At 40.3% G+C, this 23810-nt stretch overlaps 1 protein-coding gene across 1 annotated transcript in view; it reads right to left on the bottom strand.

Moving 5' to 3' along the window:
* Positions 1–16754, bottom strand: part of CPM (carboxypeptidase M) — a 70668-nt gene extending 53914 nt beyond the window's left edge. The window contains exons 1-2 of the mRNA XM_032854854.1: positions 16717–16754; positions 16269–16431 (exon numbers count right to left, since the gene is read on the bottom strand). Coding sequence (XP_032710745.1) covers positions 16269–16431; positions 16717–16740 — 187 coding nt within the window. The 5' untranslated portion in view covers positions 16741–16754. The remainder of the gene's footprint in view (positions 1–16268; positions 16432–16716) is intronic.
* Between the last annotated feature and the right edge of the window lie 7056 nt (positions 16755–23810).

Below are 23810 nucleotides of genomic sequence, written 5' to 3'. Positions count from 1 at the left end.
AGTTCCCAAGATAGAAGCTTGGGTCATCAATTGCTTCATCTTTGAGCTCTATTTGTTCTCAGCTCTAAAATAGGAATTTAAAGAATTCAGAGTTTTTACACAGCTTAAATGAGGAAAATTTGTAAAGGGCCCAGCACAGTATGGGTACGGGACAGGCGCTCAATAAACAGTGCTTGCATTTCTTTCATCTCCCATCCTCACAGCTCTTAGCTTCCCTAGAAAATGAGACCATGATTGAGTTCCCTCTCAGTGCTGCTACTACCACCTGGAAATACAAATGGTTGTATTTCATAAGAACAATATCCCAACATTATTTTTTTAAAGACTTTTTATTTATTTATTTGACAGAGAGAGATCACAAGTGGCAGAGAGGCAGGTAGGGTGGGATGGTGGGATGCAGGCTCCCGCTGAGCAGAGAGCCTGATGTGGGGCTCGATCCCAGGACCCTGAGACCATGACCTGAGCAGAAGGCAGAGGCTTAACCCACTGAGCCACCCAGAAGCCCACCCACATTATTTTTAAGTAGAAGGTATCTGTGCACTGTTGGTGGGGATGTAAAATGGTGTAGCCATTATGGGGAACAGTATGGCACTTCCTCAAAAAAATTAAAACCAGAGCCACTATATGATCCAGCAATCCCACTTCTGGATACAGATGTCCAAGGGAAATGAAATCACTCTCCCTAAGAGGTGTCTGCACCCCTATGTTCATTGCAGAATTATTCACAATGGCCAACACATGGAAACTACCTAAATGTCCAGAGATGGATGAATGGATAACCATATATATGTATATGAATACACACACACACACACACACACACACACTCTATTACTATATATAACATAGCCTATTATACATAATATATATTAAATTGCCTATTATATATATTAAATTTTCTGTGATACATAATGGAGTATTATTCAGCCACAAGAAAGGAAATACTGCCATTTGGGACAACATGGTTGAAACCTGAACGCATTATGCCTTGTAAAATAAGTCAGACACAGAAAGATAAATATTTTGTAATCTCTTTTTGATGTGGAATCTAAAAAAGCCAAAGTCATAGCAACAGAGGAGACTGGTGATTGCCAAGAACCAGGAAGTGTGGGAAATGGGGAGACATTGATTAAATGGTACAAACTTCCAGTTATAAGACAAGTAAGTTCTGAGATCTAATGTACAGCATGTCCCCATAGTTAACAATACTTTATTATATATTACATACTTTTCAAGTTGCTGAGAGTGGATCTTAACCATTCTTACCACCTCCACAAGAGTACTAATGTTAGGTGAAAGAGGTATTAACTAATATTATGGCAATCATTTTATAATATGTGCATATCAAATCATTTCTATACTTTAAGCTTATACAATGTTAGACGCCAATTATATCTCAATACGGCTGGGGTGCCTGGGTGGCTCAGTTGGTTAAGTGACTGCCTTCGGCTTGGGTCATGATCCTGGAGTCCCAGGATCGAGTCCCACATTGGGCTCCCTGCTCAGCAGGAAGTCTGCTTCTCACACTCACTTCTCTTCTCTCATGCTCTCTCTCTTTCATTGTCTCTCTCTGCCTCTCAAATAAATAAATAAAATATTTAAAAAAAAAAATCTCAATACGGCTGGGAAAAAAAGTATCTGTTTCTACATATTCTGGCATTTCTCTTTGAATTCTAGGCGTAACATTTATCAGTTTCTCTATAAGTTTAGCATACACAGAATTGCCTCCAAAACTCATTAAAAAAATCCTTCCCTCTCGGAGTGCCTGCGTGGCTCAGTTGGATAAGCAACTGTCTTCGCTCAGGTCATGATCCTGAAGTCCCAGGATCGAGTCCCAACATCGGGCTCCAGCTCCATAGGGAGTCTGCATCTCCCTCTGACCTTCTCCCCTCTCTCATGCTCTCACTCTCTCTCAATTAAATAAATAAATAAATAATCTTAAAAAAAAAAAAAAAACCCTTCCCTCTCATGTGATTTGTGCTCTATGAAGCAAAAAGATAGTATGTGTCATACATTATTGAAATGTTTCTAGTAAACTGTATTGTAAATAATCTTTAAGGTTTAAATGAATAGTTCAGTCCAATTATGGGATTTAAATCAGAACTTTCCACACTGACAGCTGTTGGGAACTGTTATGTTTATGGATTTGATATTACATGTTATTGGTGTCCTGATTTACTCAGTCTGGTGGGTTTGTATTTTCTCATTTTTTTTTCCTCCCAGAAATAGCTGTTCCATCTCATCTCTTAAAGGGTATCTTTACCGTGACGCAAAATGAAATGTAAAGTTATCAGAAAGTTTCCAATCAAGAAAACAAATGTGTCATTTTCCGATCAGGCATGAATCCTTAAAATGATTATGGCTCCTTCCGGATGAACCTAAAAGTCTTCTCTCCCCTCCAGCCACACTGAACTTCCAACGTTCCTCAAGGTCAATATACTCCTTCACCACCAGGCCTTTGAACACGCTATTTTACTGCCTCACCTTCCCCCTTCCACCCGGACGCCTGCAGGACTCGACCAAGGTGCGTCTCCTTGCCGTGGCTCCCACAGGGCCACTCACACCTGTATCTCCTGGGGGGATCTCTTCCCTCCTACTCACCTCTCAGGCTGTCAACCCCACCAGGTCAGGGACCAAGTCTAACCTCTCTACCTCTATATTCTTATGCTAGCACACTCCACAAATTATATTAGGCATTCAATAAATGTCCTTGGAATAAATAGGTCTAGAGAAAAACAATTTATTTAATTCCACTTCCTGGCTCTGGCTTTTCAGTTACAGCAGCATTCCACATGGTTGGTTAACCGAGACCTCAGCAAGGAAAGAGTTAAAACGGCCTATCTCTTTTAATCACCCCTTGCTTATCTCTGGGAACACCAGCAGTGGCAGTAAGGACCCCTAACCAAACACGCAGCACTATATTCCTGAAATGTTCACTAATTAATGATGTTATTTTGTACCCTCAAGTCAGTATTAGGTCAGGATGAACCAAGCCAAAAGCACTGTTTAAAGTAAGTAAGAAGATTCATGAGGTACACCAGGTAGCCTGTAGGAGTCTGCACTCTGGATGGCCCCATAGTGATGTGATCAGCACCCTTGAAGGGCTCTAGACTGCCAAGACCTGAGTGGGCTTCCCTGGGTGGAGGTACAGTTCACAGCTGGAGAAACACATAGCTGTGGGATCCTCACAGAGAGACAGCGAAGAAGCGGCTGCTGACCTTTCTGGTCTTTGCCTATGTAGGTCACCATTAGTCTGCTGTTCCTACACCACACCCTTTATTTAATAAACCTTAGCTCTGGGGCATCTGGGTGGCTCAGTTGGTTGGGAATCTGCCTTTGGCTCAGGTCATAGTCCCGGGGTCCTAGGATCAAGCCCCGTATAGGGCTCCCCGCTCAGTGGGGAGTCCGCTCCTCCCTCTCCCTCTGCTCATGCTTGTTTGCGCTCTCTCAAATAAATTAATTAAATCTTTAAAAAAAAAACAAAAACACCTTAGCTCTGAGTAGGACTTCATGTTGAGTTGTGAGTCTTTCTAGCAATTCACCAGTGGATGGTCAAGGGACCCCAAAATAGCCTCCTTCTTGAGCTGCTGACCTTCCTTGACGTCTATGATCCCAACTCTTCCTTTTGCTCCTAACTTATTGCTGATTTTCTTTTCATCTCCTTCACCAGCTTCTATCTTTACCAGACTCTAAATGGCATAAAGCCCTAGCACTCTATTCTGGCCTTTTTTTTTTATTTTTAAAAATATTTTTATTTATTTATTTGACAGACAGAGATCACAAGTAGGCACAGAGGCAGGCAGAGAGAAAAGGAGGGGAAGCAGGCTCCCCACTGAGCAGAGAGCCCCGATGCGGGGCTCTATCCCAGGACCCTGGGATCATGACCGGAGACGAAGGCAGAGAGGCTTTAACCCACTGAGCCACCCAGGCGCCCCTATTCTGGCCTTCTTTTAGCTTCACTTGCTTGTTAGATTATTTTCAGTTCCATGGGTTTTAATACCATCTATATACTGATAACCCTGAAGTGTATCTATTTCTCTAGCCAGCCTCTCCCCTAAATTCCACACCCATACCCAACTACTGGACATCCCCAGTGGATGTCTACTAAGGACTTCCAACTTATAATAAAAAGTTGTCTAGGGGCACCTGGGTGGCTCAGTCATTAAGCGTCAGCCTTTAGCTCGGGTTGTGATCCCAGGGTCCTGGGATCGAGCCCCGCATTGGGCTCCCTCATCAGCAGAAAGCCTGCTTCTCCGTCTCCCACTCCCCCTGCTTCTGTACCCTCTCTCGCGGTCTCTCTCTGTCAAATAAATAAATAAAAATCTTAAAAAAAAAAAAAGTGTCTAAATCAGAACTCTTGATTTCAGCCCTAACTTGCCTTTTTCTAGTTTTCTCTATGTTGGTCAATAATACCTCCCACACTCTGTGGGCCAAGCATATAAGCTAAAGGTCATTCCTGGATTTTTTTTCTCCTGATATTCCTCTTCCCTTCCAATCTATTAGCAAGTATTGTTGGTTTTATTTCTGAGACAAATCTCTAATCCTTACACTTCCTTCCATTTTCTTAATCAAAATCACCACCATCACCATTTGCCTGACTATAATTCTATATTTGTGCCTTTTTAATTCTCTATTCAGCAGCCAAAGTTACTATCTTTTTTAAACCTACCTCAGTTTATATATTATGGTCCTTAAAACCCTCCAATGGTTCCCTATTATCCTCAGAACAGAATCAAACATTCCATGCTTGAATTGACTTGCAAATTACTCTAAAGAGACCTGTCCCCCGCATACCTCTCCAACTTCACCCAGTACGACTCAATAGCCCTGTCCACTTCGAGGCCTTTGCAATTGTTGCTCACTTCTGCACCTGGAACTAGTGTGTGCTATAGATCCCATAAAAACATTCTGTGCATGTTCTTAAAACTTAAAAGATGACCAAGCCCAATAAACTGTTTATTAAAGCCAGAATGTGGTATATCCCAATTTAGCTTTCTGTTTCTTAAAAAAAAGAAAGCAACTTACCAGTAACGAATGATAAGCCAGTTAGGCTTATCTCTAGGATGGTTAAGATTATTCAACTGAGTTATAGAAAATAGAAGTATTTTATAATATAAAAATATGGGGCGCCTGGGTGGCTCAGTGGGTTAAGCTTCTGTCTTCGGCTCAGGTCATGATCCCAGAGTCCTGGGATCGAGCCCCGCATCGGGCTCTCTGCTCTGCGGGGAGCCTGCTTCTCCGTCTCTCTCCGCCTGCCTCTCTGCCTACTTGTGATCTCTCTCTGTCAAATAAATAAATAAAATCTTTAAATAAATAAATAAATAAATAAAAATAAAAATATAAAAAAATTTTATAATAGGGTAATAAAAAAAATAGTCTCCAACTGAGTAGCCTTTATCTGAAATTTAACTCCATGTACATCTGGTATTATTAAGGTATACATAAATCTTTCTAATTAAAACGGAATGGGGAAACTATTGAATTGTTGCATGTTAAAATGATCTGTGCAGGGGTGCCTGGGCGGCTCAGTCATTTACGTCTGCCTTCAGCTCAGGTTATGATCTCAAGTTCTGGGATGGAGCCCCACATAGGACTTTGCGCTCAGCAGGGAGTCTGCTTCTCTCTCTCTCTCCCTCTGCCCCTCCCCACTGCTTGTACCCTCTCTCTCAAATAAATTAATAAAGTCTTTAAAAAAATGATCTGTGTACTCTACACATCTCCAGGTGTCTATACTCACAAGAGGGATTACCACCCCCTGCCTTCAAGAGAATTTTAATGGGTGGCCTAACTGAGTTATCAACAGTGGACAAAGGAATGAATATTTAGTACATCTAAAAATTAAAGTGAAGATTCTTCGACTATCTATTTGTGAATTTCCAAAACTGGTGTCTTTCTGAACCACTTGAAGCAAGAATAATTAAACATGTCAGCTGCGTTCATCTTAAATCTGTACAACATTCCGGAGTGTGGATGGAGAAAAGTCACTGAATCAAAGGATATCCTTATTCTGCTCAACTGTGTGGGGTAGAGGGCAGGTTTCATCACAGGATTCTTTTCTTCTCTTTTTAAATTCTCTAAATAGACACTTAAGTTACCTTTGCAGTGTTCAAATAAAGCAAGGCATATTCACTCAAACTCCTTACTGGAGCAGCATGCATATCTCTTATATTTACTCTCTCTTAATGTATGTTTGATTGGGGGGGACCCAAGGGCTAGGGGGACAGAACCACTCTAGGCTTGTGAGGGTAATTCAATCATGCCTTTCACCGCCTGAAAGACACGGAGGTCCCTGATGCCATCTCCAACGCTCTAGTGACTTCTCTGGAGCTATGGCATCTACCTCTCCAATTTATATTCTTTGCCATAAAATAGCAGCAATTCAATAGTTTTCCCATTACTTTTTTTTTTTAAGACTATTTATTTATTTATCTGACAGACAGAGATCACAAGTAGGCAGAGAGGCAGGCAGAGAGAGAGGAGGAAGCAGGCTTCCTGCGGAGCAGAGAGCCCGATGTGGGGATCCATCCCAGCACCCTGGGACCATGACCTGAGCCGAAGGCAGAGGTTTTAACCCAGTGAGCCACCCAGGCGCCCCTTCGCATTACTTTTTAATTGGATTTATTTCTACCTTAATAATACTAGATGCACATGGAGTCAAATTTCAGATAAATTTCAGACTTTCTATTATGCTTAGAAATTCAGTTGAATACCGTAAAAATACCACAAAAATACTTGAGAGACTGCAGTACTTACTACATACAATTTATGTAGCAATATAAAGTTATATACCAAAGTTATATATGATAAATGTGAATACATGAAAGCACATATAAAAATATATATTCTATATCCCAACACAGTATAATGACATGACTATATGCTATACATTCATGTCTCACTTACTATGCATGGAAAAACTTTCCAGCTTTGACCCCGAGAGTGCTTGGCCTTTAATAAGGACACATCCGGGCCTAGGATACAAAGATGAACACAGCCTGATCCCTGCCTCCAGGGGCAACATCGCTAAAGCCCCCAAAGTTGATCAGGAAAAGGGGTCCAGGGAGATGCTAAGTCCACCCAGGGGACTGGAGAAAGGCTTCCAGGAGGAATTAACATTTTGAACTAAGCCGTGAAGAACTGAATGAGGGATCACAGGGTCTGTGACACCCATTCCCACTCTAAAAATGGGACATTGTTCTACATTTCCTCTGACTGTATTCGTAACATACTTGTGTACTTTGTCAGAAAGGTATCTGAGGCATGTATTTGGATAATTGTTCATGTGACTTCAGTTTTGCTCAAGTGTGGTTCTAGTTTCCTCAGAGATTTCTATCAGCAGAATTAAAAAACTGGGAAAGCAACAAATGGAAAGTTCTTTACTTAAACAGAAGGGGGATCTCGTTGGTTTCTTTTACTAGACTCTATTGAAGGGTAAACCCTCCCAGTACATAAGCACGACTGTTACTGCCTTTATACCCCACCATGAAGGCTGTTATCTTCAGCTCTGGGTAAGTTCTTGATAAGTCTGTGGAGCAGTTTGAAGGCAATTTGTTTGAAGTTGGCAGCCTTTTTCTGATGCAGTGGAGACTAAGCCCTCCAGCTGAGCTTGCTGAAGCTACTATGCCAAGGGTCATAGACCAGAAAATTTGTACTTTAAAACATCTGACATGCAGCAGTCCTTGCAACACCAAGATGAGAAACATTCTCAATGTGCAACTCATGTCTGCTTCCTTTTAACCAAACTCAAATTAAGACCGATGAACTCAGCAAACGACTATTCTCTGTTACATTAAATCACTGTGGAGCCAGGAAGAAGACCAGTTGCTTCAAATCACTAAATAGGAAGATTTGCTTAAATGGCCCTTCTCCTAACCCAGGTGCCAGTTGATGTCTGAAATCATCTTAATTTTTTTTTTTTTTTTACACTTTAGAGTTCTTTTTAATCTTACTAGGTACTCTTAAAGAAAGGGACATTGTAGATACACAAACTGAAAGCAGGAAACAGGAAGAATGGCAGTTTTTATTGCTCAGCTCAGATACCACAGTCACCACCTCGGTGTTGCCTCCAGACACGCGTGCCTGTTCATTGATCATGAACAGAGATCAAACACCTTTTGGATGCTGGCTACATGAACTTGAATCTAGGTCTGTGATTTTATTTCAACAGCTCCCAGCCCCATCAGTTGATGCCTCTTTTTTCATGCCCAATATTTTGCAACTCCTCCTCTACCATGCTGGCATACCACTCACAGAAAACACATTTATGTAGATAATTTCTAAACGATCAATATAGCATTCAGAGTATATAAGAGAGAAATAAAAGGGAAACAACTTATAATCAAACATGGTATCAGCAGGTAAAACCTGGGGCAGGAGCCACAACAAGACATGAGAAAGTCAGATGCCTGTACCTATCCTTGAGAGTCCATGAACACATCTGTTACAAAGGCAGATGGATTCAGGGGGGATAGTCACTGGTGTGAAGATTTTATGAATGTGAAATCCCTCTCAGTCAAGTTCAGAGCTATGGAAAAGAGACTTTTCCCTCGGTTTACATACAGTTATGTTCCTGGAAAGTTCAGTATATATTAAAACTGTGGGGAAAGTTTTATTTGCACATAAAACAGAGTTTGGTTTTAGGCTCTGGTGTTTTACCTAGAGGGCATTAGAAAATGTAGGTGACAATTTTTTTTTTTTTACTCTGCATAACTATTCATACATTGCTGACGAGATCAGAAGAATGCATCAGTAGGGTTCCCCCTCCCAAGACTTTTAAGTTACCACCTAAACCTCCCCCTCATATTTCCAAAATTCCCCCTAGGGGGTGGTACTGCTCTTAATGAGAATCACTGTTCTCTAAAAAGATGGCATTTTGGTGGGTGGATGTCCCTCCCATAAGTGTGCAAACCAGAATCTCAAACGTCTCCTTTTGCCTCAATCTCAGAGTTTGGGCATATAGAAAAAATTTACCTTTACAACAAAAGATGGAATCCAAACTGCTTTATATGAAACTGAATACCTAAAAGGGGTCAAGGAATTCCACAGAAGAGCACTTAACACATTAAAAAAAAAAAAAACATTTAATATAGGACTTTTCTTGGATGTTAGAGGATGCGCATCAACTTTTTCAGAATCAAGGGTCAGAGGCAAGATGGGGTGCGGGAAGTATAAGGTGGAGGAGGTAAGAAACGGGGACAGAGAAAAACGTAACAGGACAAATTTCAGAGTGAAAAAGATTCAAAATTTGGCACAAGACACACATTGGTTTCATTTACTGATAATTTGGTTCCTCTCTCATTTACTATGTATAATTCACTTAATCTCAATTCTTCATATGTAAATTGGAGGATAATAACAGTATTTCATACCATTGTTAGAATAATCAGGTGATACATAATATGTAAAGTATCAGGCAAACAGTAAAAGTTGCTTGATGTTATTTTTTAAAAAGTTCCATATGCCAATCGTCCCTAGAGTATTGCTGTTTAGAGAGATTTGAGATGTGGAATCAAAACGGTTACTAGATAGAAGCAGAGTAAAATTCTATGTTACTTTTTGGATATTCTGTCTCAATTTCCTCTTTTAACATATCATACTACAAATGTAGGGTGAATCTAAATCTGTTCTATATTTTATTTTTATTTTTCGTTCTGTATTTTAAAAGGCAGTATCTTTAAGAAACACTGAATGGTGATAAACAAGGCTGATAGCTGTAGATGTTTCAGAAAAGGACTTTGCATTTCAATCTTTTCAAGAACCACAAAGGTTTTAAAACACAAATGTGTTTTACAGCTGAAATTCTTAGATTTTAATAGTTTTGATATTTGGTCCTCAATATCATATTTACATCATAATGAGCATTTTAGGGGTTCCTGGGTGGCTCAGTTGGTTAGACATCAGACTTTTGATCTCAGCTCAGGTCGCTAAGAGTCATGAGTTCGAGCCCAGGCTGGGCTTTGTGCTGGGCAGGGAGCCTGCTTAAGATTTCCTCTCTCCCTCTGCCCCCGCCCCTCTATGTACAGGCTCTCTCTCAAAAAATAAAAAAGAATAATAATAACAATAGTGATAATAAAAATAAAAATGAGCATTTAATACAGGATCCCAAGCAAACTAGCTTTATGATCACACTTGAGAAATGAACGAGGTGTGACAGAAAACCAAATGTTGTGGCAAAGTTTTACATAAAATGTTCTTTTCTGAGGGCAAATCACCAGCTAAAATCTACCCCATCAAGGGCAGTAAACAATGAGAGATGTGTGTGGGAGAATACTGTACATGCCTCTTCAGGGCAAGAGTCTAAACCATTTCTAGGTAGATTACTAGAATGGTAGCATCTGAAATGGTATTGCCCCTGGCAAGGTAATTACAAGTAGTATCTGTTGAATATGTGAAGGTGAATGTTGTTGGGGAAAAAGCATGAGAAATAAATCTTCCCTTAACATTAAACAGTGAAAAAGACACTTCAGTGGTCTTTATTATTATGCTATTATTTTAAGAATGCAACCTAAGGGGGCGCCCGGGTGGCTCAGTTGGTTAAGTGGCTGCCTTCGGCTCCGGTCATGATTCCAGGGTCCTGGGATCAAGCCCCCCATCGAGCCCCCCATCGGGCTCCCTGCTCAGCAGAGAGCCTGCTTCTCTCTCTCCCCCTCTCCCGGCCGCTCTGCTTGTGCTCTCTCTCTAGCTGTCAAATAAACAAATAAAATATTAAAAAAAAAAAAAGAATGAAACCTAAGATCTACCATCTAGGCAAATTTTTAAGCATACAATACAGTATTGTTAACTGTAGTTTCGATGAAGTAAAGCAGATCTCCACAACGGATTCATCTTGTATGACCAACACATTGTGCTCTTTGACAAATACTATAATAATCTTTTAAACCCCTAATGCCAGTACTGATTTATGACTAATAGATATAGAGAAGTTGTTTTCTTCTTAGCTTACATTTCTTGTGAGATTATGAAAATCAATACAATCTTTTTGGGACAGCAATTTGGTTCACGTATCAAATATATAAAACTGCTTAAGATCTGGTAATTTTGAATTTTTTCCCTAACAGAAGCTACTGTATCCCTAGCAGTGGCTTTTATGTAGCACTTTCTATGTGCCAGGAATTATCCAACAACTCCAGGACACATTGCTACGGAGTAAAGGATCTAGAATTTGCACTTACTGTAGTTCCAAAGCCTGTGTTCCGACCATTTTTGCTGCCTTCCCTGTGAAGAGGTCTACTCTGGCATTGTTTGTAATAGGAAAATTGTAGAAACAAACGTCCATCAGTGGGATAGAAGTTAAATAAAAACTAGGATATCCATTGGTAGGACACAAAGCAGGCATTAAAATCCAGTTTGTTTGTTTTTTTAAGATTTTATTTATTTATTTGATAGAGAGAGATCACAAGTAGGCAGAGAGCCGGGGAAGCAGGCTCCCTGCTGAACAGAGACACCACCCCCCCACCCCCCCCACCCCCACCCCCCGCCCAATGCGGGCTTGGTGCTCCATCCCAGGACCCTGGGACCATGACCTGAGCTGAAGGCAGAGGTTCAACCCACTGAGCCACCCACATGCCCCTAAAATCAAGTTTTAGAAATAACATGTTTGTATGGACAAACAAGATAATTGGCTTACTGTGGGGGAGAAAGGCACAGAACAGTACACATAGTGATTTTAGTATACTAACTGTTTTCTTTGTATGGTGGTAAGATTTTAATTTTCTTCCTGGTGCTTTGCTCTATCTTCCAAATTTTCTAAATGAACTTAAATTCCTTTTGTACTAAGAAGAAAGTTACTATCAAACTTCTCTCTAGGTCAGCAGAGCCCAATCAAAACGTATAACGCATATCATATAATTTAAAATTTTCTAACCACACTAACAGAAGTGAAAAGTAGGTGAAATTTTTAAAATAATTTTAACCTATAGTTCTAAGTTGTCATTTCAACAGGTGATCAGCATAAAAACATTATTATTTTGCTTTTTTTGTATTAAGTCTACAAAAATCACTTTTAGCACATCTCAGTTCTCTTTAGTCACATTCCAATTGCTCAATATCCAGGTGACTAATGACTACCGTCATAAACAATACAGCTATCAATCCATGGCAGAAGCTATGCTTTCAAATCACATGTGTCCCAAACAGGACTCTGAAACCCTCCACTAACAACCTCATTCTCCTTGTAATCATCTACATCTGTGCCAAACTGCTTCTTTAAATGTCAAAGAGATGGGCTTGGGAAAATCATGGATCTGCATTTGAATCCTTTAACACTTAACTGGCTGTGTGATCTTCAGCAAGTTAATTAACTTCCCTGTGCTTCATTTGACCTGTTTTGTAAACAAGGATAACAATACCTACTCAGAGTCACTGAGATTGAAATAATGTATTAAAACATAATTTGGAAAGCACTTGATAACAGATTTTTATTATCTATTCCTTGCCCTTTGCAACCTTCTTTATTCAGATAAAGTAAAGGTTAGACTTAGAGGAAAGTTTTGGAAAGTCTTAAAACGGAGAATTCTTAAAAACGGAGATGGTAGAAAATCTCATTTTAAATGGTCCTAAAACTAGAAAAAGGAATACTCATCCACTGCTGGGAACACAGCCTGGCACAGTCACTCTGGAAAACAGTATGGAGGTTCCTCAAAAAGTTAAAAATAAGGGTGCCTGGGTGCCTCAATGGGTTAAAGCCTCTGCCTTCAGCTCGGGACATGATCTCAGGGTCCTGGGATAGAGCCCCACATCAGGCTTTCTGCTCAGCAGGGAGCCTGCTTCCCTCTCTGTCTCTGCCTGCCTCCCTCTCTGTCTCTGCCTGCCTCTCTGCCTACTTGTGATCTCTCTCTCTCTCTCTGTCAAATAAATAAATCTTTAAAAAAAAAAAGTTAAAAATAGAACTACCCTACCATCCAGTAATTTTACTACTGGGTATTTACCCAAAGAATACCAAGGTATACATGTACCCCTGTATTTATAGCAGCACGATTCACAATAGTCAAGATATGGAAGCAGCCAAGTGTCCACTGATTGATGATTGGATAAAGAATATGTGGTATGTATATTTATATACACACACACAAACACACAAAATGAAGCATTATTCAGCCATAAAAAATAATGAAATCATGCCACTTTCAATGACATGGATAAAGTATAATGGTAAGCAAAATGTCAGAGAAAGAGAAATACCCTAGGATTTCACTCATATGTGGAATTTAAAAAACAAATGAACAAAAGGAAACAGACAAAATGAAGAAACAGACTCTTAATTATAGAAAACAAACTGATAGTTACCAGAGGAGTGGAGAGGGGAGTGCAGGATGGGTGAAATGGGCTGAGGGGGATTAAGGAGCGCACTTGTTATGAGCACTGGGTAATGTATGGAAGCGCTGAATCACTATATTGTACCTGAAACTAATGTAACACCATATATTAACTGGAATTAAAAACTTAAAAAAGAAAAAAAAAAGAAAAGAAGTGGCAGGAAAAAAAATACATACATACACATGCACAGTCCTAGAACTAACTCTGGGGGGTGGGAGAGGCTTGTTAGGGAAATCCACAATAAATATATTTGTCCTTTAAAGGGGGATACCTAACAGTAGGCAATGAATGGCACACAACTTTGCTTACTTCACAAAGCTTTCACTCAGCAAACATTCAGTTCATTTTAAAAAAGGATAAAAATTACTGAATATGTGCCAGCATCATACTAGACAGAGGGTGTTAGGAGTGGAAAAAAAAAGGGGGGTATATTTGCTTAACTAAATGGAGCAATAAATAAACCAATAAATATTGTACCTTTTCTAATTTTTCTCAACTTGGTTGTCAGTTTTTGGAGTTGCTTCTCTCGTTTCACCTACGATTTTACTAGGTCATTAGGTCATGGGGTTTCCTCCAAAAGGTTCAAACGAAATATGGTCAGTCTAGTATGGCTGAATCTGGGTGATGGGTGTATGTGTGTTCAACTTTTGTGTGGGTTTCAAGCATTTCAAAATAAAAAACTTAAAAGAAAAGCACCAGTTATAATGGAAGGTAATCATTATGACGTTATCAATGCTTTTAAAGCATCGTTGTTTATACTAGATCATCAGAACCATATAGATACCCCCAAAAGGTAAATGACGAAGACAATTCCTATAACCAAGAGGATAAAACACTATACAGCAACCAATTTACCTCTGCAGACCTTGTCAGTTCATAGAGATATGTAATGAAAAAATGTGAATTGAGGAAGAAAAGCAGAATGGGATTCATGATTAAAACAAAAATCCATTCGATGTGCATTTACAAAAGCTAAAAATGTATTTGACCAGGTAGGAATATTCTTTTCTCTTCTAGGTAGATTGCCCAGGTTCATAATAAATTAAATAAATAACACGTATCATAAAGGCTGTTTGCTAAGCAGACTATCCTACACCAGAGGGCGGGACAGCCAGGGAAAACTGCCTATCTAGTGAAAGGAGCACCAACAAATGAGCACTGGTTTTCAATGGTCATGAAAACATGCAGTGAATGATACAGTGTACAGTTTAACCCACCACCTGGAAACTTTTTCCTAACTGGGGTAGTTATGCAGAACAATATATTCAACACAAACATTTGATGACTAGTGTCAGATTTTATTTTTACAGGATAACGTCTCAGTCCTTTACCCATAAGAGTGCATACAAAGTTGGGAAGGGGGAGCCTAGCGGCTTTCACTGTCACGGTCATCTGATATCATGCAAGACAGATCAGAGGAACTGGTTCACATTATTAAAAGATTCTCCAATTTTCTTTCACAAGCACTTTTGCTTGAAAACATAAAAACTTGCCAAATCATTTAGTACTTAAAATTAACAACACCCTCATCATCTTGTGGTTTAAATGATGGCAGAACAATAACTCAAAGTATTTCCTTTATTAATATAATTAGTATTCTTAGATCTTTTAAAATTGGTCTTTTTGAACCCTAGGGGGAAATGATTTCAAAAGGCCGAATACATATGCTCATTCAAGATACAATTTCTTACACATCCAACCTTTGTAATTTGGATTATAGATAAGTACAGAGTAATTCTGGCACCAACTCTTTGGCAGTGTTGTTTGAAAACAAAGATACCATTACACACATGACCCAACATTTTTTATTTTGGATTGGATGTAAGTAAATTTCTATAATAGGTCTTCTTTAACATAAAAACCATGATTAATTTCTTTTCTTGAAAATATGGTAATTAAGAGGCACTCCCTGGTTCAAAAGCTCAGAGCTGAAATCTAGGTAGAGTCTGAATACACCTTATAAATTATGAGAGGAGCTCCAAATAGCATAAACTTAACAAAACTTTTGGTTTAAGCATTAAGTTTTCAGGTAATCTCTTCCGGGGTAGCAATATAAAAAGATTAAGAAATAACAATGTTTAACAAAGTATTTGACTTTCCCCAAAATATCTACGCCTTTAAGTAGAAGGATCTGAATGCCAATACTGGTTATAAAATCTACCATCTGGTGATCCTGAGCAAAATACTTAATATCTCTGATACAAATTCCTTGTCTATCAAAATGAGACTTAATATACATTTATATTTAATATATTAATTTCTAAATTAAAACAAGCAATTAAATGATAAATGTGAAAATGCTAGTCCCAATCATTGCTAACATATTTATTATCCAGCAATTGTCTTATCCAAATAATCTTAAAAGAGCCTTTAATCAGTATCAGTCACTTTTTTGCATAACTTTAAGCCAGAGGGCTAATTATGCATGACACAAATCTTACCAATGGTACTATTTAACATAAACTTATAGAAAGGATAGTTTTGCATCACTTTATGTCATAGGGCTGATTATACACAACAGAAATCTCGCCAACAGAACTGAACTATTTTAGATTAAAGGAGACTTTGAAAAAACCGAAAGGATACTAACAGTCCAAATCCTATTTAAAGAAGCCAACAAAAGGGGAAAGCTGCGATGGATAAACGGACACCTTCTTGACATAAGTTTACCTACCTCAAGCAACTAGTGCCAGCAAGATGGAAAAACAACAAGACTCAATGACACTGAATGACAGCAGAGACGTCTACTAAAATTCAGGTCTTCCTACTACTTCCCTTGCAAAATAAAACAACACAACACACAAAAGCAGAAACCAACCAACACGCAAGGCACCAGCTTGCCCTCTTGGAGCTCCTCTGAGTAGCTCCAAGGAAAGGGGACAGGAAGCTAAGGTGTATTGAATGAATGAAAGCGAGGACTGGGGGTTTGGGCAAGTGCACGAGACGGATCCTACCTTTCACAGACTTCCCAACACTGTGTAAGCGAGTGATAGAACTGTAGTTTCGGGCCACATTCTTCAAAAACGCTTCCATCTCTTCCTGGTGGTGGTAGCCGAAGTCCAGCGCACCCCCCAAAGGCAGCAGCAGCCCGAGCCAGAGGCGGACGAAGTCCATGTTCTGGAGATGAATACAAATAACAAAGCTGAGAACAGAGGCGGGAAGGGCTGTGGACGTCCCCAGCTCGGCTCAGCGTTGTACTGTCAAGTCCCCTGACACGACCGCTGCCCGCGTCCGAGGAGGTGAAAGTGGGAAGCAGCACCTTCGGGAATTGGTGTGAGCGGAACCCGGGCAGCCCCGAGTGCCCTCCATCCCATCGCCCGCCCCTTCCTCCCTCCCTCCCTCCGGTCCGCGAGTCGCCGCCGGCCGGCAGCTGCCAGGAACTCCGCGCGCCCTCAGTCTCACCCTTGCCCAGGCGCGCACCTCCATCCGCCGTCGGCCGCCTGCCGGAGCCCATTATAGTCCGGCGCTCCCGGACTCCGCCCCCGGCGCCTGACTGACGTGCCGCCGGCCCACTCGGGCGCCGCGCAGGTCCCTGGTGGGCGGGGCCGAGCGGCGCGGCGGGGGCGGTTCAGCGCCCTTCGCACCTGGGCGGACTGGAACCCGCGCAGCGCGGGCTTATAGGGGTGCGGCGGGTCGTGCGGGTGCGCGGTCGAGGGCGGCGGAGGGCGGGGTAATCTTTGAGTCGCCTGTCGCGGTCCCAGGCTTTGACGGCGCCCCGGGTTGGAAGCGTGTCCTCCCCTCGGCCACGGCTCCGGCGAGGGGCAAGCGGGCGTTTGGGTGTCTCCAGCTGCTGCGAGTTTGCAGCTGTGGAGCCGGGCCCTTGGCTCGGCTGGAGCCCCGGGACACCGTGAGAGCTCTGCGAGTCGGAGAGGCTGCGTCCCAGCTGTGCCAGGCTCCCTGGCCCTGCTCTGAAGACGCGTGGGATTCAAGAGAGAAGAACGCGTGTGTGTAGAAGTTTTCAATTGCCAACTGTGCAGTACAGGAGAATTTCCGACAAATTTATTTGGTGCGTGAGATTGGCTACATCAATTAAATTTAAAACTGGAAATCACATGGAAGAAACACAGCCACTATTTGTAAATCCAACACTCCCTCCACCAACACTCCCTAGGCCAATTTTAGTTCTCTCTTAAATGCTTCTTTCTGGAAGGATGGGGTGGTCTACATTTGCACTAGGGATAACAGATCTCACCAAAACCCAAGAGGCGGTTTGTGGTGTAGGCCAAGACCTCACACACCTGTCACACATTACCTGTCAGAGAGATTGGAGATTTGTGCCAAGGGTCCAGTGAACATAAAAAGCTTAAAAAACCCTGATTTGGAATAACATTCCTCTTTAACAGATTAAAAATACTAGCGCACCACTGAAAACTAATTGAACAGATTTTCTCCCGGTGAGGTCCTGGAAAGGACATTTTTAAAAAGTGCTTCGAGTGAATCAAATATGCATCCGGAGCTGAAAACCGCTATTGATTTGCCTGCCTCTTCTTTGTTGCAGACACAGATAACTATTGTAGAATTGAGCTCTCAGGAACAATGAGGCCTCCTGTGTTTCCCAAGCGCCGGAGCCTGGAGGGATAAAGCCTAAGACTAGTGTCAAAAGATTTGGGTTCCAATCCTCGCTCCTTCTACCTACCTAACTAAAGTTGGCAGGCACATTGTAAGAACTGTATGAGGTGTTTATTAAATAATCTAGTTTAATTCATAAGCCTTTAGACAGACTTTTCTAAGTGTTGGAAAATCTTGACATTGTTGGCTTTTGAACAGATTTCTTTTTAAACTTGCAGCAGTTACTATGCTGTGACTTCTACTAGGTGGCTTGAAGAGGTTCTTTTACTGCCATTCACTGACAAAGAGGCTTCAAAGGAGGTGGGGCGGGGTTGAGGAGTTAACATTTAGGGAAAGTTACTATGAAAATGGGAAAGGCAGCTGAGGAGGAACAAAGTGAAAGCTCGCTGATTGGACTTTAGAAATGATACATTTGTTATAGAAGAAAGTAGCAGTTACAGGATTTCCTTCAGTGGTACTGTGGCTGGAGACTGGAGAAATGGTGACTTTGTCAATATTGAAGTGGAGATTGCAAGGGTTGTTGTACCAAAAAAACAAAGGGGTGAAGTATAGTTGAAATTACTACCCTTGGGATTCACAGTAGGGAGGAAGGGAAGCAAATTCAGAGGAGAACTAATCAGAGAATGGAGGGAGAGAGGTCTAAAACCTAGTGACTCAAAGTGTGGTCCAGGCAGACGCCCAACCAACTGAGCCACCCAGGTCTACCTTCGGCTCAGGTCATGGTCTGGGGGTTCTGGGATGGAGCACTGGGTCCGGCTTCCTGCTCTGCGGGAGCCTGCTTCTCCCTCTCCCTGCCGCTCCTCCTGCTTATACTCTATCTCTCCCTGTGTCAAATAAATAAAATTAGAAGAAAAAAAAAGTGTGGTCCAGGAAGAGCACTGACATCACCTGTAAGCTTGTTGGAAAGGCAGGCTCCCTTGTCCCATACAAACCTACTGAATCAGAATGTGAATTTTAATAAGATTCTAGTTAATCCATATGTGCATTCGAATTTGATCTGAGCTGGTCTAGACATAGTAAAGTCTCAGTTAGGGTCTAGTGAGAAATAAAGAAAAATAGAAGGTTGGTCTAATAGAGTAAAACTCTGAAGTATAAGACTTCAGAGTTGATCTTTCTAAGTATGACACCACTAACAGTAAAACCGCAATAAAGAGGCTAATAATTTGATGACACAAAAAATGTATAACTTCTATAAAGGAAAACTCAGCATAAATGTTACCAGAAAAATTACAAACTAGAAGAAAGAATTACTGGCTTTTGCAAAACCAAGAATGGACAAAAGATAATAATCAGCAGCTCACAAAAGGAGTAATACAAATGACCAATAAACATAGTAAAAGCTACCAAACTGATTAGCAATCAAAGAATTTACAAGTTTAAAGGGCAAAATAGTATTATGTTTTGCATTTCACTAAGAAAGATTTAAAAGATGGACAGTACTTGGATAAGATCTGAGGAAATGGCATTTCTGCTGTTTAAATGGTACTATAAATTGATAAAACACGTCTGGAGAACTATCTGGGAATAGACATCAACATTTAAAATATGTTCTTTTCTAGGAACTTAAGCTATGCAGGAACTCAAAGAAGTGCTAAGTTTATATATGTTAGGATTGTTATTAGCACCACTGTTTTTATTGTAAAAAAATAGATAAGTGTAAATTTTAAGTAATAGTAGACTGATTATGTCAGTGTTTCTCAACTCAGATAAGATTGCCCACAGAAGCCATTTGGAATAGCTGGAAATATATATATTTTTTAAAGATTTTATTTATTTATTTGACAGACAATCACAAGTAGGCAGAGAGGCAAGCAGAGAGAGGAGGAAGCAGGCTCCCCGAGGAGCAGAGAGCCCGATGCGGGGCTCGATCCCAGAACCCTGGGATCATGACCTGAGCCGACGGCAGATGCTTCAACCCACTGAGCCACCCAGGTGCCCCTGGAAATATTTTTTTTTTTAGAAAGATTTTATTTATTTATTTGAGAGCGAGAGGGAGTGCTCAAGCTCACAGGGGCAGGTGGGGGAGGGGTGGGAGAGGACCAGGGGGACAGGCCGAAGGGGAGGAGCAGAGGGGAAGGGAGAGGGATAGAGAGATTATTTTGCTGATCACAGGGCCTCATGCCCAGCTCTATCTCAGGATCCTGAGATTATGACCTAAGCAGAAATCAAGGATGGATTCTTAACTTACTGAGCCATCCAGGGGCCCCTAGCTGGAAGCATATTTCATTGTCATGACCAGGGGGATGATGACACTGGCATATAACTGGTAGATGGCAGGAATGCTGCAGAACACCCTACAATGCACAGTCCAGGCCCTGCAATAAATTATCCAGCCCCAAATGTCAGTGTTGAGGTTGAGACACCCTGGGTTCGATAAAGAACATTACATCCATAAAATAAATTGTTTTTCAGCCATAATAATGATGATGTAGGTCTCTATTTATTGGCTGAGAAAGGTAAATCATTGAGTGGCAAAAAACAGATTACAAAAGTAAAATGAATGGTAAGATCCCATTTTGGAAAGCAAACAAAAAGCTCTTCCCGACAGCAAGTTTAAAAGGTTGCAAAATGCTGAGTGGTATCCTCTGGATGGCAGCGTCTTGATTCTCTCTTTTGAATCTTTTTGATTTTCTGAAAAATTTTTTTCTGAAAAAATTTTTTCTGAAAAAAATTTTCTGAAAAAAATTTTCCAGGAAACATGTTACTTCTTTTAAGCAGAAAAACAAGGCATTTTCATCTAAAAGCAGTACAGAGCAAAAAGCACAGAAATATCTGAGATGAACAGTTCTGAAAGAATAGAGTATCTAAAATCCTTTGTACTGAGTTACAGAAGTGAAGAAGAGTGAAGAAGTGAATTACAGAACTGAGGAAGGCCACTGGAAACAGGATAGGAGGGAACGGAAAAGGGAGAGGATGGATCCATCCTGCCTAAAGACAAGAAGGTCCCCAAGTTAGGGGCAGGAATTGGAACAGAGGGAAAGACTATAGCTTGGGGCTAAATACCTCAACAAAGGTCAACAAGAATGAGAACAGAAGTGTCACTAGATTTTGTGATTTTTTTTTTTGAAAGTTTTTATTTATTTGAGAGAGAGAGAGAGCAGGCGTAAGTGGGGGAGAGAGGGAGAGGGAGAAGCAGACTCCTCACTGAGCAGGGAGCCCAATTCGGGCCTCGATCTCAGGACCTTGAGATCATGACATGAGCTGAAGACAGATGCTTAACCCACTGAGCCACCAGGTGCCCAAGATTTTAAATATTTTAAATAGTACCAAGTTGTACTTCTATAAAATGTCAAAGTATAATTTCAAAATGTTATAAAATAATGCTCATACAAATACAGTTAAACACAGGTCAAGTTTTTTAACTATTGAGAAAACCAGCAGTAAACAAAGATGATTTAAGGAAAGATAAGAGAAATAATGTGTATCATCAGTATGAGAAAATACTGAAGTTATGCTAAATTATTGCTAAATTAGATATAAATCTGATTAATGTCCTACAGAACAACAAACTATGACCTTTGGTGCTATCTTCTTTACAGAGCAGAAATTATGAGCATCTTACCAATTTTCTACAAGTTAACAACTAAATTTCCTTTTTTTAAGGATAAGTTTTAGTTTATACCTATTAAATAAATGGAATCAGTAATGAATAACCTACCCAAACAAGAAGTGTCAGGCCCAGGTCAGTTTACTGGTGAATTCTACCAAACATTTATAGAAAAATTTATACCAATCCTCTACAAACTCTTTCAGAGGATAGAACCAGAGGGAACACTTCCTAATTTGTTCTATGAGGTCAGCATTACCCTAATACTAAAACCAGATAAAGGCATTATAAGAAAAGAAAACTATAGGCCAATATCTGTGATGAATATAGATGCAAAAATCCTTAACAAAATATTACTAAATCAAATCCAAAGTATAAAAAGAATTATGTGTCATGACCAACTAGACTTTATCCCAGGTATGCAAACCTTGTTAAACGTTCAAAAATTAATTAATGTTATCCATCACATTGACAGATCAAAAAAGGAAAAATCACGTGATCATATCAATAGGTACAGAAAAAGCATTTAACAAAATCCAACACCGATTCATGATAAAAACTCTCAGTAAACTAGGAATAGAGGGAAATTTTCTCAACTTGATAAAGACTATCTACAAAAAACCTAAACTCATATCATACTTAATGGTGAGAAACTCAAAGCTTTTCCAGTAAGCTCATGAACAAGGCAAGGATGTCCCCTCCCACTACTCATTTCAGTTTTATACTGAAAGTCCTTCCTAATACAACAAGGAAAAAAAAAGGCATACAACTGGGAAGGAGATATAAAACCGTCTTTGTTCACAGGTGATATGATTGTGTAGAAAATCCAAAAGAATTGACAAACTCCTGGAACCAATAAGTTATTATAGTAAGACTGTGGGACACACAGTTACTATTACAAAATCAATTGCTTTCCTATATATTAACAATGAATAAGTGGGATTTGAAATTAAAAACATAATAGCATTTACATTAGCACCCCCACCAATGAAATACTTAGGTATAAAACCAACAAAATATGTACCAGATCTATATGAGGAATACCACAAAACTCTGGTGAATGACATCAAAGAAGTAAAACAAATGGAGGGATATTCCATGTGGGTGGATCGGAAGATTCAGTATTGTCAAGATGTCAGTTCTTCCTAACTTGCTGTATAGATTCAATGCAATCCCAATCAAAATCCCAACAAGTTATTTTGTTGGTATTAACAACCCGATTTTAAAGGTTATATGGAGGGGCACCCAGGTGGCTCAGTCAGTTAAAGCGTCTGCCTTCAGGAACTTGGGTCCTGATCCTGAGTCCTGGGATAGAGTCCCACATTGGGCTCCCTGCCCAGGGGGGAATTTGCTTCTCCCTCTGCCTGCCATTACCCTTACTTGTACTCTCTTTGTCTCTCTCTCTCTCTCACTCTCTCTGATAAATAAATAAAATCCTTTAAAAAAAAAGAGTTTATACGGAAAGGCAAAAGCTCCAGAATAGCTAACACTATGTTGAAAGAGAAGAACAAAGTTGGAGGGCTGATGCTATCCAACTTCAAGATTTACTCTAGGGCGCCTGGGTGGCTCAGTGGGTTAAGCCTCTGCCTTCGGCTCAAGTCATGATCTCAGGGTCCTGGGTTCAAGCCCCGCATCGCATCGGGATCGCTGCTCAGCAGGGAACCTGCTTCCCCTCTCTCTCTGCCTCTAACCACCTCTTTGCCTACTTGTGATCTCTCGCTCTTTGTCTAATAAATAAATAAAATCTTAAAAAAAAAGACTTACTCTAAAGGTACAGTAATCAAAGTAGTGTGGTACCGATTAAAGAAGAGATAAATAGGTCAATGGAACAGAATAGAGTCCAAAAATAGACCTCCATAAAAACAGCCAACTTATCTTTGACAAGGGAGCAAAAGCAATACAACAGAGCAAAATAGTCTATTTAATAAATGGTACTGGGACAACTGGACAGCCATAGGCAAAAAACCTGGATCTAGATGCTGTCCTTACATCCTTCACAAAAATTCATTTAAAATGGTTCATAAACCTAATATAACACCTACAAAGCTAAAAAAACTCCTAGAAGATAACATAGAAGAAAGCCTAGATGATCTTGGGTGTGGTGAAGCCTTTTGAGATACAATACCAAAGACAGGAATCGTGAAAAAAAAATTGGTAAGGTGGACTTTATTAAAATGAAAAACTTTTGTTTGGCAAAAAGTGGAAAAGGTGAAACTCTGGAGACAATAAAAAAGATCAGTAGTTGTCAAGGTGAACAGGTTGTGAGTGGGCAAGAGCACAGAGGACTGTTAGGGCAGTGATGATGATGGATATATGTTGTTATACATTGGTCCAAACTCATAGAACGTACAACAATAAGAATGAACCCTAACGTAAACGA

The sequence above is a fragment of the Lontra canadensis genome, unplaced genomic scaffold (assembly GCF_010015895.1).
Source record: "Lontra canadensis isolate GAN:19392208 unplaced genomic scaffold, GSC_riverotter_1.0 scaffold9, whole genome shotgun sequence".
NCBI lineage: Eukaryota > Metazoa > Chordata > Mammalia > Carnivora > Mustelidae > Lontra > Lontra canadensis.
The sequence above is the reverse complement of the archived record's forward strand: the minus strand, read 5'-3'. Positions and strand labels throughout refer to the sequence as shown.